General features: G+C 41.6%; 1 protein-coding gene across 2 annotated transcripts in view; it reads right to left on the bottom strand.

Annotated features, from left to right (window-relative positions):
* Positions 1 to 2,904: 2,904 nt before the first annotated feature.
* The window catches only part of ITPRID2 (ITPR interacting domain containing 2), a 40,459-nt gene continuing 23,878 nt past the window's right edge, over positions 2,905 to 19,485 (bottom strand). The window contains exons 11-18 of one of the 2 annotated variants that reach the window (XM_040069567.2): positions 16,670 to 17,890; positions 13,912 to 13,992; positions 13,422 to 13,549; positions 12,290 to 12,440; positions 10,960 to 11,025; positions 9,910 to 10,290; positions 4,612 to 4,736; positions 2,905 to 4,134 (exon numbers count right to left, since the gene is read on the bottom strand). In XM_040069567.2, the coding sequence (XP_039925501.1) occupies positions 4,626 to 4,736; positions 9,910 to 10,290; positions 10,960 to 11,025; positions 12,290 to 12,440; positions 13,422 to 13,549; positions 13,912 to 13,992; positions 16,670 to 17,890 (2,139 nt within the window). In that variant the 3' untranslated portion in view covers positions 2,905 to 4,134; positions 4,612 to 4,625. The remainder of the gene's footprint in view (positions 4,135 to 4,611; positions 4,737 to 9,909; positions 10,291 to 10,959; positions 11,026 to 12,289; positions 12,441 to 13,421; positions 13,550 to 13,911; positions 13,993 to 16,669; positions 17,891 to 19,485) is intronic. The other variant, XM_040069568.2, reaches the window with a different exon arrangement.

Below are 19,485 nucleotides of genomic sequence, written 5' to 3'. Positions count from 1 at the left end.
AGGGGGCTGATTGCCCAGGGGATAACTGGTGTGTCTGTTAAAGACTGAGGGAAAGAAGGCATTAAGTACTTCAGCATTTTCTTCATCCTTCATGACAATTTTACCCCCCACGTCCAATAAATGATGGAGCTTTTCCTCATTCTGCCTCTTGTTGCTAATGTACTTACAAAAACACTTTTTAGTATCCTTCACAGCAGCGGCCAGATTGAGTTCTAGCTGAGCATTTGCCTTATAATTTTTTTCTACATAACCTAATGACATCCTTGTGCTCTTCTGAGTTGCCTTCTTCCAGTCTCTCTTTTTTCCTGAGTTCCAATGAAAGCTCCCTGTTCAGCCAGGCCAGCCTTCTTCCCCACCTGCCCTTCTTTCAGCACATGGGAATGGCCTGCTCCTGCATCTTTAATATTTCCTTCTTGAAGTACATCCAGCCTTGCTGGACCCTTAGTTATTAAGGACTGATTCCCAAGGGACTCTCTGAGCCAGTGTCCTGAACAAGCCAAAGTCTGCCCTCTAGAAGTTCAAGGCAGAGGTTTTGTTGATCCCTCTCCTTATTTCACCAAGAATCAGAAACTATCATTCCATGGTTCTGTGGTTGAAGGCTGTCTTGAGCACAGCATCTCCCACCAGCCCTTCTGTGTTTGTAAACAGATCTAGTGGGGCACCACCCTCGCAGCCTTACTTACCAGGTGTGTCAGGGAGTTCTCTTCGGCACACTCTGGGACTGCCTCCTCTCCTCTGCTGGAGTTTCCAGGAGACATCTGGCAAGTTAAAGCCTTTCACAAGAACATGGGCCAACGACTGTGGAACCTCAGCCAGGCGCTTATTGCATAGTTCATCTGCCGCCTCATCCTGGTTGGGCGCTCTGCAACAGACTCCCACCAGGATTTTTGCCTTGCTGGCCTTTCCACCCTGGTTTTCTCCCACAGGCACTCAACCTTATCATCACTCTCCTTGGCTCTGCATAGAGCAAACATTCCCTAATGTACCGAGCCACCCTGCTGCACTGGTTTCCTCGCCCGACCCTTCTGAGGAGCTTATAAGCATCACTGCAGCACTCCACAAGGCACCCCAGGACATTTCTGTGAGGGACACTACGTCGTGACTTTCCTGCTGCACGATGGCTTCCAGTTCCTCCCCTTTGTTACTGACACTGCACACGATGGTGTAGAAGCACGTCAGCTGGGCTGTCGATACCACCCCCAGCACCGGCATGCTGCCCCTAGGCCCGTCTCTGGTGAGACTGCCCTTATCTCTGTCCCCTTCCCAAGCCAGATCAAAGCCCTCTCAAACCACCACTGCCAACCCACGGGCTAGAGTCCTTTTAGCCAGTGAACCCCATCTGTCTCCAACAAGCCCGGTGCCATATGAACCAACCCAAGACTGAAAAAGCCAAAATGCCACCAGTGGAACATGTCTTTAAGCCACCTGAGCAGGTGGGTTCTCCTGTTACTCCTACAGCCAACTGGCAATGAAAAAGGCCACTGTCATAGCAAACTTTAGAAAAGCATCCAAAATATCTCTGGCAATACTGTCTGGCTTTATTCACTGCAAATTTGATTATCCAATATTTATCAGCCACTAAAAAAGCTGTCTGAATCTGCATATAACCCATATCAAGTTCCAGGCTGGCAGAAAAAAGAGGACACTAATTTGCATGGAAAGTAGCAGTTTGAATCATTAAACAAAAGAAAAACTCTCCATGCTCAGAAAACCATGATGCTAAGGCACCCAGGATAGGTGTGTGATCAATAATATTGACGGCTGTTCCTAAGGCACAAACAGAATCATCAGTAGAAGTTGATAACAACCTATACAACAGATGAACTAAAATAATTTTTAAAAATAGTTTATAGGCATTCCTACATATAAGTGCCACTGAGAAAATATTAGCTGGAAGTGTCTTTAAGAATGGCAAAAATCTGCTACCCAGATTATGGAAAAACAGATGCTTTTGTATCCGTTAGCTTTAGTCGAGTTTTTAGAAATGTCATTTTGAAATGCCTTTATTTTAAATTATATCCAGACCTCAGAAATCTGACTTCCATCAGTTGGATGAAAATTTGGCAGTATTTTTAATTTCTCAGGATATAATAAACACTAGGATTTGCACTGCTGAGATCAAATGTTCTTACAAGCTACAAGACGATGTACCTCAGATACTCTGGGATGTTACCCAGTGACTTTTCTTGGTGGAGCACCAGGAAGTCAGGTTGCTGTATCCACGGAAGATGCTGCTGGCAGCTACTGCTGGACTGCCACCAGCTCCTGAAGTGCTTTCCTCCATCACTGCCTGAAAGCTGCAGTTGTCACCTTTCTTGGAAAGCTGCTTTGCGGAGCTCAAAGGCACAGGACCTACCTAAGTGGTCAAGCATGTTAATTGGTCTGGCTGGGGACAAGGGGAGCAGGTTGAGTCGGTTTTGGCTTTGTGCTTTTGCATAGGAAGGTTGCAGGCATGTGGGTCTGGCTGGCTGATCTCCTGGGCTGTTGTGGAACGGAGCTGTGCGCTCAGGCAAGCTGCAAGGCAAGGCAGAAATCGACTGCAGCTTACCACCTTGTATGGATTGCCACGTGTCAGCGCTGACAGAGTTTGTATTTCAGCTTTTCAATGTGCAGAATAAGGTTTTCAAGAAAGCCCTGCCTCTACTTACTGGGACAAACTCTGATGAGAGTTCAAGACCAACCAATTTCTTGGACCCGCAAGAGAAGCCAACAACTTTAAGAGTGGTTTTAAGTGCCAACAGCACTCTCACATTTCAGGGTCCCTGAATATCTGAAAGATTTTTGGAAAGCCAAGTCCTGAGCTTTCCTGCCGTTCCCCATTATGTGTACTGTTCGATCAAATCTATCTTACTTTTATTTTGCTTAAGAGTAAACCATGCACAATACAAAACACTGACACAAATTATAGGCAAAATAAATATTTTATTGGTTTAATATACACTTTTTTAAAGAAATCAGCCCTTGTGTGTCTTCCTAACACAATTTAAAATTTTATAAACTTTTTAATATAATATTGTAATATTTGAAACTATTTTTGATTAAAGACCTTGACATAGTGTAAAGAGTTTTAGTAGATGGAAAAGGCAAAGGAGTAGAGTTCAAGCGCAGCCAAAAGGGATATTACATATCCACTAAAAGTCTATTTGACCACATAAAAACTCCAATGACTTCCAATTTTCTCCATTGGAACAATCGGATATTCACCAGGCTGACTGAAAATACACTCTGTGAGGGATGGAGAAGGAAAAGAGATTTTTTTCCATTTTTCCCATAATATAAGCAAGGTCATTCGTGCATTCCAAGTTGCAAATCCTAATTGCTTTCAGAAGATAGTAATTCTATTGCATTTTGGTTAATATGAAGCAGAACTTCTCTTGGTATGACTGCAAGCAGTCAACACCAAAAAAAACCACCCCAGTGCTTAAATAAGGCACTTTCCTATAAAGGGATGAGCAAACAGAAAGGAAGCAAATAAAATTAGTTAGAAGTTGTCTTCTACACAAAGATAAGACTTTCAGTGTCAGAACTTTAAGTAGTTTTAAGAGTAACCTCATGTCATTCTACCACTCTGCTAATAGTAACCGCCCCAAGAACTAACAGCAATTTGTATGACAGGATTGTTTCCTTCTTTTGAAGTGGCACTAAGTAACAGCAGTGGAAACCATTATTGGTTATTTCAAGCTCTTAAAGTGGATCAGTTATTGCACAATAAATACCTCATAGAGGTCAGTGTTTTGGGAAGGGTGTTGTGGTTTTTTTCTATTTTTTTAAAAAAAGCTAGGCTGAATGTGTACGTGTTATTTATAAATTGGTTACGTCTGGAAACCTTCAAGTTTCATGATGCATCATTAGACAAAGAAATTAGCTACATAAAAATTTACAACCGGGACATACAAATAAATACAAAACCTTTCAGAATGACACAACTTTGCTGATGCTTTAAGGAAAGTAATGTTAAAGTGTCCAAGTCCTTACAGATGAACTCAAGGAAAGGTCCACATTGGAGAACCAAGCGCCAAACACAGTAGCCCATCTCAGCAGCTTTAACACTTCCTGAAGCAAAGCCAGCTTGACACCTTCGCCAGTGGGTGCTGTCCAAAGCAGAATCCCACAGCACTTCCAACTACATCCAACCTTAGAGAAAAAAAAGGAAGATGAAGATCTAAATTAGATTTTTGAAAGTCTGTTTGTTATGTTTAAGTATGTATTTTGATACTATTCATATCTAAGGCAGGCAAACTGCAGAAATCCTCTTGTATGATGCATTCACATAAAAAGTCATCACAGAGCACACTGAAACTAAAAATCAAGGACCAGTCCATGAAAGATGGACAGTAGAATGGGCCAAACTGCAAACCAGATGATTTTCCAGATCTATGAAGGATTATCAGTACTCTCTGTATTTAATGAACTCCAATTTTGATCACTTGTGTTTCAAGGGCAAAATGCAAACAAAGCAAGCTTTAAGTCAGCAATGATATTTAACACAAAAAATAAAAATAAAAATAAAAATAAAAATAAAAATTAAAATTAAAATAAAAAATAAAAATAAAAATAAAAATAAAAATAAAAATAAACAAAATCTAGTTCTTGCAGATCCTCAAAGATTACCTGTAGTACCAGTTTCACGGTTGTGTATCTTGTTTTGCAGTTGCAGATCTGCTTTGGGGTGATACAGCTGCTAACAATCCACTTACTATTTCTCTTCTTATTTCACCAACAATAGATTCCTTGATCTGCAAGGGATTAGCCAAAGTTTTAAGGTCAGTAATTTATATAACCAGTGGATAAAATTAAACGATATTGCAGGTATATCTGACACTACCAACATACTCCACCAAGCAGTCAACTTTCAAAACTGTGAATGGAAAAACATTAGAAGAATGGAAAAATAGCTTTAAGTAATTCTGAAGTTCTTGCAAATTGTATAAATGAGAACCAAACTAGTTCTGTATTTCCAGATGGTAAATATATTCATGTTTTACACTTAGGATACCTGGTTTTATGCTAAGAAAAGAATACATTTCAACTATGCAAAGTTCTGAAAAGAAAATAAAAATCAGGATATATACATCAAAAGCATCCCAAACAGACTATTTTTGACAAGTTGTTATTCTCTTGAAAAGGAGGCAGGACTGATCTCCTTCACAAATTGATTACACAGTAGAACAAGTCCAAGACCATGGACATGAGCTGTTGTTTTCAAATAATTAAAAAGGAGACAAATCCTAATTGCATACTTTCAGCAGAAGTGAAATTCAACAGTTGCTCACATCATCAATGGGCCACTGGGGTTTTAATCTATTCCAGCGAAGGGCATTTTTCACAGGATTGGGACAAAGCATTTACTCATTAAGTTTTATACAAAACACACCTAGGAGTTTCTAGTAGCAGCCCTGTGAGTGCGGCTGAGGCTACAACAAAAAAGGAGCAGAGCACTGATGGATGGCTACAGTAAAAAAAAAAACAAAAGAGAAAAGGAGGCAAAACACAGTTCTACAAGAGCACATTGTGCTGGAAAGGAGCAGGACATGACAAAAACACCCACCAATACGGGCTTCTTGCAAGTACAAGAAATCTTTGGCACCAACTTATTTTTTTGGAAGGTCTTCAGGAGAGGCAAGTCAGATGCAGTTCCAAGGACACAGGAGGACAACTGTGAGAGGGTGCAGGGGGGAAAGGGCCAGAGCCTGCCCAGGGTCACACACAGAAGCACTCGGCAGCCCAGTTAAGCAATTCATTTTTCTTTTTCATGTTAGTCTCCCCTTTTCCTGGTGCGTCAAAAGGATTAAGCAACAACGTCAGAAGGGTGGCAGCAGCTTTAGCAACAGGTTATTTATCCCTTGTTCTCTTTGGCAGGCAATTCAATCCCCAAACCATTAGTGGCAAAGTTCCTCGTTTCATTACTACTTTGCATCAAGCAGAAATTCAGAGACTATAATATCATGGGGAAACAGGTTTCCAGTTGGGTTGTTTGCTGATTACCAGACAAAAGAAAAGCCATTGTGTAATAGGGCCTGTTTCACCAACAGCTGAAAGCCCAGAGGATGCCCATGCTGATGCACACACTGATGGACAAAGCTTTAGAACCACTGTCAGCACCGTAAGGGATTTGGGATTTAAAAATGTCAGCACAGGGAAAACTTCACACAGCACCCCAACTGTCCAGCAGGCGTAAGAGAGCCCCCAGTGCTCTCTCCACCTTTCTTCTTCAGTATTTCATGGGGCGGGTCTACAGTCATTCTGTACCCTTCTCTCAACAGATAGACAAAAATAAACCTCACTTCCAAAAAAAAAAAAAAAAAAAAAAAAAAAAAAAAAAAAAAAAAAAAAAAGCCCATAAAATTTTCCCAAATTAGCAAGTAAATGATCTAGTATGACAGACAGTCTTGTAACAAAGTAGAGAAGTAGAGACTGGAAGCAAAGCAGCTCCTGTTCTATTCTCAGCTCTTCCAACAGCTTCTGGCTTGACCTTGATTATTTGAGCCCTCTGCTTCTCACCTTCCTGTCTGGCCAACAAGGCCACCCTCCACTGCCTCTTTGCACAGCCTCTGCCTGCTCCCTGCTCCAGACTCAGCAAGGTCACTCCCGTGTGGTGAGCTCAGCACTGACTCCTGCAGTGACTCAGCGCCACGCGTGTGTCGTGACCAATGGCCAATATTTGCCTTTTTCATTATAAATGATTTAGGGCAAGGTGCACCCTCTATTTGCTCTGCAGAGGGCACAGCCCACTGCCAAGGCTTCCTCTGTACAAAAGACAGAAAAGCAGTCAATAAATGCTCCATCAATTACTTTTAGCAAGTGAATGAGAAATTGATCACTTGAAAAATGAGAGAACCACTCGTTTATGCTACATTTACTACACTGATACAACACCAATACTCAATATTGCATTGAAAACGCAGTATCACACTCATAGTAGATAGTTTTACAACAGTAAACCAATGACTTTCCTTCCTAGAAAAGAATTGCCATTACTGCAATATTATGTTGCTGCTAAATAAAGAACTGATGGAGAGTGAAGTGTGCCACTGTGGCAAATCTGGAGATTGGTGCTCTTCACCTACTAATGAAAAATGGGAATGAGGCTTTCCACAGTGCTTATACTTCTGATCTTAAAGTACATTTTCTATAACTAAAAGAATTGTTTCCTAGTCTATTTTTTTCCTGTGCTACTTCTTCAAGGCAGCAGTTGGTGAGACTTTATGCTCGAGATTGTAAGATGAGGAACCCAACACCTGCACCAGAAGACTTGCACATGCATCAAGACTTTAGCACACCTTGCACTGTGCTTCTGGTTCTGCAGTGAAGCCAGGACGTGGCCTTTGTATCCAGGCTGTCTGTAAAAATCTATGTGTCAGGGCAGTGGTGTCATGGTGGAGGGTTGCTAAAGGAGAAACTGAGGTAAGAAGGAGAACTGTAATTCAAAAGTACTGCAAAAGCAGCAGAGACAAAAACACAATCAGCCTACAGAGATTTTGAGGGATGTTGAGCTAACATGGATTTGAAGGGAAAATGGAAAAGGGATGATTATCTGCCAGACCATCTCTGTCCCATTATCATTCATTAGAGCCTTTTAAAGCAGATGTTGACAAGAAAATCATACATTTCCTTAAAGTGTAACTTCATTAAATGTTACTTATAATGAAGAACTGTTAGCAAAATCAAAACTTCCATTGCACTTCAAGAGAAAGGTCTTTAAACTAGCACATCTTTTAAGCTGGAGAAGAGCAGAGTGAGAGGGCCTGGTGGCCCTTCTGGTGACACTGTGACTTACACAAGTCAAGCAGTGAGTACTTCATGCAATAATCCTGTGGAGGCCGGCCTGTATTTCATCAAGACAGCCACTGTTTGCTATTTTAACACTTCATGTTGCTGAATGCTTTTCCGTGGGAGTTAGTCCATTAATGCCAAAAGTTAACACCATGGGGTTTTTTCATGGAACAAACAGCTACAGATCAAAGTTCACATGCATTACAGCCCACCCAGGCATATCACACCCACTGCCTGGCTTCTCTCTCCCCAGCACAAGGTCACACAGCGACAGAGAAGGGGAAGAATAAGCAAGGGTTCAATACTTGTGAGTGCATACATCAAGAATGCATCCCACCAGACTTCTTTCTTTTGACAATGAAACTGGAATTCCTTTGCTAACAACAGGGCTATTTAAGCAAGGCATTATTTCAAATTATGCTCTGTTTTAACTCTTATGAAATAATAAAGATTTTCCTGATATGTGTTTATTAGCATGCTCTGGCTCTGCAAAATCTACCAAGTGCTTTGAGCCAATGCATCTCTACTCTGACCTTGCAAAACTCCTCATGCTGAGAAACTTGAATTGACCCAGGACCCACTGCCAATGAAGTTAAACTGAGGCACAATCTCTCTGTGTGCTCAAATATTCACAAAGTGAGTCAAGCTCAGTTGTTTGCTGACTACTCATCTTTGAATAGTAGCCTCTCAGTTCAGTGTGGATTCTTTCAGCTTTACAATGTCCTCAGTGCCACACAACCCAAATAACAACGTCTGTGCAAAGAGTACACATCTTTATTTGCTATCAACTAATGAAGCTAAAGAGGACCTTTCACAGAGGCTAACCTCAGAAAAAATATTGACTGAAATGATTCTGTCCTTTGCCTTCTGCCCACTTTTTTTTTTTTGTCTCTGCTGCTTTTGCAGTACTTTTGAATTACAGTTCTCCTTCTTACCTCAGTTTCTCCTTTAGCAACCCTCCACCATGACACCACTGCCCTGACACATAGATTTTTACAGATAGCCTGGATACAAAGGCCACGTCCTGGCTTCACTGCAGAACCAGAAGCACAGTGCAAGGTGTGCTAAATATCTCATATGCAAGTCTTCTGATGAATGCCCTGCATTTTATCCATTTCAAAGACAAAGCAAAGGTAAAGCTGGTTCCAATTATCCACAGCCTCAACCCAAGCAGACCTGGAAGTACCACAGCATTACAGCCTGGCCTGTTGTACATTTCTAAGCATGACATCTTACCTAGTCTTCAGTGGTCTATGGCAGGGCCATACAGAAGCTTCAAGGGACAAGCTAAAGGCTAAGGGTCCAATGTCCCTCGGTAAAAGGAAAAGTGGCCCCTCTCTTGTGAAGAAGAGGGAATAAACCCCACAAGTTCTTGATTGCCATCTCCGTATTCAGAGCAAAGTTCGCTCCACTTTCTCACAGGCAATTCTTTTCAGAACAAGTAGTTCCATTGGCTTCCTTTCCCCTATTTATATTACTTGCCAGAGAGCTTTTCTGTCATGCCACTAACAAAACACATATTTTTAGTTGTGTTTCTTAACCTGGCCCACAGAAAAAATAACCAAGCACTCCTTGCTTTCATTGACTGCCAATAAAAATAGTCCAGTAGGATTGGTCCAAGATCACTCTTAAACTCTGAAATAACTTCCCACCTGCCTTCAGCTTGTTTCACTTACATTCCTATAGTCCTTAGTAGAGGTTAGGTAGAGGGACTGGGAAAGTATGCTTAACATTTACTACGGCATTGCTTCAGAAACATTATTTCACCACTCAAATGAACTCCAGTTTGGCATTTTAGCAAGCAAACGTGACAGAAATTTTCACTTGGGAATCTGAAATACTGCTGCTTAACCAAGCAGGAGAGACAGCAAGTTCTTTCCAAGCCATACTTAGCTATTAATTTACATGCTAACCACCACCACTGAAAAAAGGTGCACTGCTTTGCACATAAACACAGCTGTGGCTCCAACACCTAGTGACATGCTCTGAGCTTTCACACACAGCACAGGAACAGCATGGAGCCTTGGCTGGAGAGGGAAGAGAAAACCTCTGTGGACAGGAGTTCCAGCCAGCCTTGTCTTCAGGTTCCAGCAAACTCAGTTCAAACACCCCAGACCTCAGACCCTCCTTCCTCACCTCCCGTATGACTTGCTGCAGCTCCTCCTGCTCCACCGCTTTGTGGATCTCATCAACTGAAGGCATGAGAGGGACTTTTTCAAGTTTGTGCTCCACCTCTGGCTTGGAGTCTTCAAGCTCCTCAGGGCTTTCCACGGGCTGTCCAGTGCCTGCTCTCACCGGGGCAGCTGGTGTTAAGGCAACAGAGGCTCGGTACAACTTCTTGCTTTGACTCTTAGCTTTTCTACCAGTGTGACCAGAGCACACTGAAGAGGAATCTGAGTTTCCATGGGAGAATATCGACTCTGTACCCTCTGCTGGGAGAGTTTCCAGTCCAAGCTCTCCCAGTCCTAAACCCAGTTCAGACTTCAGAAATGACTGCTCTCGAATAAGCTCAGAGACCTAAGGATTCAGAAAAGAAGCAGTCCCAAATAAGCACACAGATAAGTCACATACAGACATAACTATGTTTTCTTGCTATTTATTTAATCACTTACTCATTCCTTCCATGTAAAAAATACAGCTATAAAATAAATATATCCTTTGCCTTTATGACTACAACAAAAAGGATCATGAAAAGGAATGTGCCTTTTTAAAGCCAAAGTAAATAAAAATTGTGGCTCTTCCCCAAGCCACCAACTTTTGCAATATGGATACATCTTGCCAGAGCCATTGACAGAGACACATGTAAGGGCTTGATTTTTGTTTGTCTGTTCTTTCCTTTCTGCAGTTTTTGAACTACTTCTTTTCAGTAGCAGAAAATGCACAGAAATATATATAGAAAAAAAATCCCTAGAAAATTCATGAGGTAGTACCATCATTTGTATCAACTAAATGAAAAACGATCTCACTTCTACATATTCCTCTTAAAAGCTAACAAGACTCTACAGCCACTTACACCTATAGTTAAATCTGCTTCAGGAAAATTGCAGCAGTTTTCAACAAAGCTATTTAAAGGAGTAAAGTATTTCTAAAATTATGTGTCAAATTAATCTCCTGCAACCTATTTTAAAGTAAAGCCTTCCTGGTTCTTTTCATCAGTAACACACTCAGTATCGAACAATTACTTACTGGTTCAATGACGTTCAATGGAGAAGGACACGACAGATTATCAGCACTTCTGCTTCCATACATACCCTGAAAAATTAAATCAAGTTAATGCACTTAGGACTTTTTTAAAGCTCTCAGAAGCTAGGATATAAACATGCTGCATGTCAAACAACTTTCTGTAAAACCAGAAAGTTGGAATCAGGAAGCAGAGCTGGTTGGAGAAAGTTTATTTCAGTCATTTTTAAAGCTGGCCCTCTTCTATAAAAGGATTTACAAACAAAAAGATATTTATATGGTTCAAAGAATGCAAGTTCTGCTTGAGATCACAGTAATACCATATTTTCCTATTCTTGGGTTTCAATTTTTTTCCATGACAAAATACTGAAGAAGAAGATGTGGCCTGTAACTGTGCTGGTGTCTACAGAAGAGGACTGGCTAAGAAAGAGAAATGAAACCCAGGAAGAACATATGATACTTTTTGTCTGTGCTTCTTCTGTTTGGCTGATGACAGAATTGCAGCAGAAAAAGAGGAACAGTCATCCGCTAAGTGAAAAAAAAAGAGAAAGTATATTGCCATGCCACCAATAAACACAGACAGATGCCTTTTATCCCCCTTCTTGTGCTTTTGGGGAGTGCTTGTGGGAGCAGAGCTTCTCCCACTGCTTTTCGGGGAGCCATGTGTTCATCTGAAGGAGCTACAAAAGGCAACAGAGGAAAAAACTCATGACAATGGGATTTCCCTCCTTTTTTTGGGGGGAGGGAGGGCTGTTTTTGTTTTGTTTTGATTTTTCTCCCATGGGTTGGCAGAGCTAGGGAGAAAGCACACTATTTCTTGGGAAAGAAGCACTGTGAACGTCCCATCTCTCTGCCCTCATCTCTCAAGAAAATCAGTGTAGGAGAACTCCAGAAAGCCCATCATCATCCTCCAAGGATTTTAGACACAAGCCCTAGCTACCAAAACTGTGAAAACTCAGGGTCATGAAGAGGAAAAAGAAGAAAGCACTGACAGAAGAGATCCACCTTTTTCAGCCCAAAAAGCCCATAAGGTATGTATTGATACATATTAACACCAAGAAAGTCACCAAAAATTTCATCTTTTACCCAATATGAAATACTGACTGAAAGTGAGAAAATATGAACCCTGATAATACACACGGCATCATTAGATTCCCAAGATTCCTGCCCACTCCAGGAGTTGTAACAGTTATGGGTTATTATTTGCCCCTGCTCATTGCAGGAGTGTTGGACTAGATGATCTTTAAAGGTCCCTTCCAACCCAAACTATTCTACGATGCTGTGACGAACACGACATGGAGAAAACACGTAAGGTTGCTGCAAAACTAATACTTACTATGTGTGCCTGAGGTCTGTAAGGTGAAGACATGTGCAGACTTCTGAGCTGGTCTTCCAAGGCAAGCAGACGTTCTTCCAACTGCATCTCCAGCTCCTGCAGCTCCATGCGGACAGACTTCCTCAGGCTCTGCAGCTGATCAGCTTCGAATCTACGGCAAGGCCGTCACAAAAAGAACAAAAGCATTCACTGCACTCAGCTGCAGAGAGGTGACTGAGCAGGACAGTGCCACAAGTAAAGGACTTCATACAAGGCAACTCAAAGCAGAACACAGAAAAGATAGCTGAGTGCCTATATGGCACAGAAGTTGTTTTCCATGTATAGAAAATATGTATTAGTCCATAGAAAAAAACAAAACAGCATAGTGTACCACAGAATATTCTCCAAAAATTTTAGCTTTAAATGCAGAAGAAATCAGCATTTCTACATATATCTAATTAAATGGAATTTAAAACTGATAAGAACAAGCATTACAGACTAATGCAGTAATTGCTTGTTACTTCTGTGTGGTTATAGATTCCCCAGCACTCACAGCTACATTTTGGCCAGGAAGCCACTGCCTAAGGCAGCCAACTGATTTCAAACACGTTTACTTTTAAAGTGATAGGCCAAGAGCTGATTCAAGTAAACTAAATATATAATCAGCTTTAAAAATTGTTCCAGATCTGCTGCTACACCACCACACGGAGCCAGAATATGAATGCCATCTGTAGCCTGCTGAGTAGCCACTGGAAGTGGGAAAAGCATCTGAATGCTACAGGGCTCGTTCTTTCTTTACTTCTACAATGATGGGAGTAATCTAAAATCAAATCTTTAAGACTTTTTCCCCTGCAATATCCTATGTTCAAGTATCTTTTGACAACAGCCCTTAAAATCTACAGCTGTAGAATCACTCTGGAGAAAGGATGCAGAAAAAAAAAATCATTAGTGAGAAATAAGGATTGGAAGAAACAAACAGTAAAAAAACTCTAGAATGAAGATGTGTAAAGAAAAGAGTAAATAAGATTTTGGCAAAAACTCATTTCCAACCCTGTTCAAATTGAAACTAACAGATTTCTTGCTGATTTCGAGAGCAGTAACACATTTTTTGATATGCCAGAATATTTTGTCTTTTTTAAAAAGATCATTTTACCTTTCCTCCTCTGTCATATGCTGATAAACTGTGGTCTGTTGACGCAACATAGTCAATTCCAAATCCATCATTTGGGTTCTGAATAAATTTAGATTTCTCCTCACCACTTGTAGCTCCTGGAAAGTATTCTGGGGAAATAAAAATATAATAAGGAATTACATGGGAAAATGAATTAAAGTAAGTTTGGATCCTGTAACCACACCTGTCCAGATGAGCCTTTGAGTTAACAGCACCTCAGCAACTTCAGCATATGATGGAGGCTGCATGCTGTGCCTTCACAATGACTCAAGAAGCATTTTCAGCTGTATCATACACCCAAACACATGAAAGTTCATTTAGATTAATTCCTTTTTAACATTATTCACAGGAAGCACTCTCTTGAGAACAAAGACAAGGAACTGCCCAAAGTTAGCACAATCTGTGACACATTTAGGATGTTTCTTTGTATTTTATTTTGACTCAGTACCGCTCCATAAACAGGCTCACTTACTTCGTAGAGAGGTAGAATGGATGATCTCTGAGTAGTGTAACCAGTGGCAGCTGAAAGATCCTGACCCCTCATCACTGGGTACTAGGGGGAAGAAACACACAATTTGAAATGGGAATGGCATCCCCTCGAAGGCACAGACACTCCAAAAGCAGCCACTGTTAAAACACAGCCTTTCTGGCATTGAGATTTCTGCAATCCATGGAAATACTGCACTACAAATAGGGAACCTTACAAAATGGCAGCGTCACCTCTTAACTGGCACACGTGCACCAAAGCTCAGCAATGCAAGCGTGCTGCTGGCAAAAAGCCAAATGAATCCGGTCTGACACAGTGAGTAGAAATGAAAACAAACTTTTTCCGCACAAAGCATTTCATGCTTGAAAACTCAGTAGTCTCAATTGTCTCAGCTAATGATAAAAAAGAACAATTCCAAAACCAGAACTGAGCAAATTAAACTGTGTCCCATTCTGAAATTGTGATTATAGTCGAATTTGTCACAGGATTTTCTTCAGTTCTTAGTTTGGGGATTTTTGTTCATTTTGGTTTTTAATCTCACTTCATTGCCTACATCCAAAGACCACAGCTTGCTAATGATCTCTTATGAAAACAAGATTGCTGAAGAATTTCTATTTGCATGTTGCAATAACATACGGAGCAAACAGATAAAATCCAGGGATTTGTTACATGTACAGACACAGCACAACAAAGAACAGCGGAAACAGCAAAAATGTTTACCTTCTCAAACATGAAAAAGACAGCTTGTCCAATACAATTTTGAAAGAATTCAAAAGACTATTGATATGTCATGGAAAATCTGAAGCATGTTCATTCATACAGAGAAGTTTTGCTCCAACATGATGACATCAAGGGGATGGGTTTATTTTTCCTCTGCCAGCTTTCTCTGTTCCCTGTTCTATCAGCTACTTATCTACTTCTCCTTATTCCTTCTTAAAATCAGAATTGTATATTTAAACATCTCAACTTTTTCTTTAGCCATTAACTATGCTATGTGCCAAAGTCCATCTCTACTGCAGGAAAAAGCAGGGAATACATTTTCATACCAATCTGCTGTGGGAAGGACCAAGCCCCCCAAATGAAATTGGCTTAGACAAAATACGCTGGAAGAACAAGTGGGCTAAGTGTTATTACCCCCTCCAATGCCTTTTTTTTTTTTTTTTTTTTTTTACTGAACCAGCCTGAGTTCTGGATGTAATACCCAGGTTTCCAGGTTTCTTTTTCAGCAGGTTTAGTTAGCATGGTATGCGTGGTAGAAGTACTGAGCACGCTGTAACCTTACACAGATTAAGGCTGCAATTGGTACACAGGAGAGAATTCTGTATCAAAGGTTAAGTTCTGCAAACACTTTCTCCCAGGCACACCATGAGCACCACCTTGAGCAATGGCTGACTTAAAACACAGGTGACCACAGCCTTCTGCTGCAGAGCTGGCCACAGTACCAAATCTGCTCTGAGAAGCAGGGCCAGCTGATAGAACCAAAGGAAGACTGGACTCGCCTCTAACTTTTGACAAGTGTCAAAGTGAATAAAATAACAGGGGCCCAAAAGCCCACGACAGCTTCCCACCCGCAATATGGCACAGCCAGCTGCGTGTTTGCTCCTGGGTTAAATGCACAGAAATTTTGGGTCTACAACTCAATAGTATTCACATACTCATACATAAATGAGCAGAGTCTGTAACTGCTTTGCCCACACAGCCTCCCGCAGGAGCTTGCAGGATCCTGAGTTGGATCACTACCTAAGAAAACAGCAGAACCATGATGGCACAGGAGGAGCACCAGGCAATCGGAAGAGGAGGAGCAGAAGGTGCAGCAGAAAATGGTAAAATTTACATGCTTGCATTCTCAAGCGTTTCTTCTCTGAGTGATTAGATGGACAAAATTTCACATGCTCTGACAAAATCAATTCTTAATAAAAGAGTGATGGTGTCAAGAACATGTTGGCTGGCTCCAGAGTTGTAAGTGAAAAAGATTGGCATGAAACAGCACAGAAACATACAGAGATCAATCACTGACACCATTACTGAAGCTTTGTGACTTGTAAGGAAAAAAATAGATTTTTAACAGCTGGATGAGAAGTACGTCAAAGAGAAGAGAAATCAAAGGACTGACCAGACCATTCCTTGGTTCTATAAATATGCATTTTTAAATCTTAAGTGAATGATACCCATCATAAAATAAAATAATAGCTGATAAAGAGTACACTCTTCCTCCCTTCCATCCAAGAATATCCATAAAAGCTAAAAAATAAAAAATACTGGGAAAAAAAATCAGTCTGGGTTAACCACAGCAAGAACATTAAATGCAAAAACAGTTGAGCACTGAAAAGATGATCATAGAATCATAGAATGTACTGACTTGGAAGGGACCCACGAGGGTCATCAAAGTCCAACTCCTGGCCCTGCACAGGACATCCCCAAGAGTCACACCATGTCTCTGAGAGCATTGCCCAAATGCCTCTTGAACTCCACCAGGCTTGGTGCTGTGATTACACTGGGGAGCCTGTTCCAGTGCCCAACCACGCTCTGGGTGAAAAACTTTTTCCTAATATCTAAACTAAAACTCCCACCTTTGAACACTTTAAACTTGCCTCTTTCAACAGAAGCTCCTAAAACGGTAGCAAATCAGGCTTGAACAAAATACTTTTTTTTTCCTGATCTGTTATTCAGGTTATCACCTTGGTTTGGTAAGGATAAAATAAGGAGCCCCTTTGTCCAGGGGCAAAAATTAGCTTCCTCTTACCTGCGAGAGGTTCTGCAGAGAGTTTCTGATGTCATGTAGGACCCTGCGTAGCTGCATCTCCACAGTGGAGGGTGGGTTCATGGCAAGAGGACGATGAGGAACTCCATGCCTTGGAAAGAAGGGACAGCTGAAGGGGGAAAGCATGGCACCGAAGGAAGAGCTGGAGATGCTTGGGACACTGTGGGTGCTGAGCGTCCTCATGTGCTCGCACAGCGGCCTGTCCTGCCACTCAGTGGGGAGAGAATGGAGCGAGCACGTGGACTGGGACATGGCTGGCGTGTGCAGGGGGCAGCTCTGTACCCTGGTGGGACTGAGCTCCTCAGACAGCCTGCTGGGCCCAGCCTGGGGCACCTCTTTCTTGGAGGATGAAGGCGCAATAAACAGCGTGGATTTGCACACAGGATGGCTGGAGGCTGCCTCATCCTCACTTCTGTCCTTCTCAGATGCTGCTCTCTTGTCCTCCTCCTCCTCTTGTGTGTACTTGTAGGTGAAAGAAGGAGGACTGCAGAGAGTCTCTTTTCCTGGAGTTAACTGAACATTCACAGAGGACACCACTTTCACTGGATTTAGCAATGCAGTTGGGAGAGACTGAGACCGCCTTAGAGGATAGCCCGACTCAGCAAACCAGAGTCTCTGCTTCCTCAGAAGATCTTTCGACTTAAGCAGAGTGCACCTGGCCTTGGTGTCAGGGGAGCTGATGATCCTCATCTCAGCTCTTTTCAAGGCAACCTGAACTCTGTCCACAGATGATGTGGAGGAGCCACCACCTTCCAGAGATTGCATTGACTTGAGGATATGGTGTGTGTGATACTGAGGAAACTCAAACACATTGCCTTCCTCCAGCAGGTCTGATTCTCTTTGCTCACTGGAAATGTCTTCCTCTTTAGAGCTGACCTCTCCTTGGACTGTCTCTGATAAATGAGATGACTTGCTTTCTTGTCCTTGATTTTGCTCAGTTTCACAGTCACTAATTTTTCTGTCTTCACTCCTTCTGCTCTCAGAAGATCCCCCTACCTTTCGTCTCTCTACTTGAGAGATTATATCCTCTTCATCATCGTCATAATCCTCCTCATCATCATCTTCCTCCTCCTCCTCAAACTTATCAAAACATGGCAGTTCCTTGGCTATCGGTGTCTTCTGTTCCTCACTGTGCGATGTCACAGTTGTTTCACTGTCACAGCTGTCAGCACTGCTTCCCATGCCCTGCAAAGACTCCTGAACCTGGGAAAGATACGAGACAGCAAAGGAGTGAATGTACAGGAGATCCAACTACTGCCTTCTCAGGAGTCAGGCCAAGAGTCCAAGAACACCTTCATTGGATATTGGGGTGGGGAGCAGAAAGAGTAATGCACTTACTGTCTAAGAAAACCAGTGAAGGAGAACAAAGAAACCATGGTATCAGATACATTAGGAGTACAGTGAAGTACGGCATCAAAAGGAAATCTTTGTTTTTCTAAAGAGAAAATTCTTCACACATTCCTTTGATCTGACTCAATAAACTGAATATTGTAAGAAGAATGGAAGTGGCAAAAGAGTAAGAGCAAAAAGAATACAGTGCTAGTATTTTAGGTAGTGATGACAGATAGCTGGGTCATGGTACAAAGCACTTCCCATCTATAAAGGTCCACAACACTGAAATGAAGGGTGGCATTAGGAAACGTACACAGAGAAGTGAGGAGAACTGCAGAGTGTAGTGAACTGTGTTACAGGACAACACCAAGAATGGGAAAGTCAGTCTGCCTATAAACTCAGCCTGTTTAATTAAAGCGTTGTTGAAGACTGAGAATATCACACCAGGATGTTAATCTCAGTTGAAGACCACATCCGGTACTATTAGCCCGTACTTCCTTTCTCCTGATACTTCTTCCCCTCTTCATTCTAAATCACAGTTTAAACCAGAGCACGTAAATGACGGAGTTGCTAATTTAATAGGTAACAAGTGGCAGGTAAAGCATCTAAGAGAAAGGAAAAAAGAAGAGATCTATTCATTGCAAAGCATATTCCTGAAGCTGGCCTGACTGACAGCTGTATTTACAAGTGGACTTGACATTTCCCTAAGAGTATGTGGTATAAAGGACACTCTAGGAAGTTTACTATAGCTGATGTATGAACTAGAAATTTTCTCATCTCTACTTTCTGCAGCTCTCATTGCCATTAGTATATTAATTATTAGTTCCTTCGAAAGAGATTACTTATGATGTTTGTCAGGCAATGGTTCCTTCTCCAACCATCTGGAATATTTCAGCCATGAAGGTCATCTTCACAAGTACATACCCAACATTGCACTTACTGGCACAGCCACAAATTGTTGTGAAAGAACGTGCAGGTTCAGATGTTTTTCAAGTTAAAGGTACTAAATGAACAAAAGATTATAATGTCTAGGTGAAATCACGCTGGCTACATGTGTGTTTGTCTGTGTCCTAATCCTCCATCACATTGTTCAATTAGGAGTAAGGTAAAAGAACTTGGATGGAGAATTCTGGCTTCTTTGGTAACATGAAACCCCCCTGCAGAATACCCTATCTCAATGTCAAAAATCTCCCTCAAAATTTTTAATTTTGGAAGCTAGAGGTGAAAGGCAATACGGTTCAAATTTTGAGTTCTCTCCTGAGCTTCAGAGGAAGGCTGTGGGTGTCAGAGTCAATAATTTAACAGTAGATGGCACTAAATTACCATACTTTTAAGAAACAATATATACTCCTCTGTATACCCTTCATCTCTTCAGGGGTTCTCTTCACTAGCTGCCAAGTTCTAATTTCCCCTAGCTGCATCATTCACCCATGTTTTCTGAATTCAGCTCAGCACTTGGTCTGAAT

Source organism: Hirundo rustica, chromosome 7 (genome assembly GCF_015227805.2).
Source record: "Hirundo rustica isolate bHirRus1 chromosome 7, bHirRus1.pri.v3, whole genome shotgun sequence".
Taxonomy (NCBI): Eukaryota; Metazoa; Chordata; class Aves; order Passeriformes; family Hirundinidae; genus Hirundo; species Hirundo rustica.
Note: the sequence above shows the minus strand (reverse complement) of the source record. Positions and strands in the feature narration are given on the sequence as shown.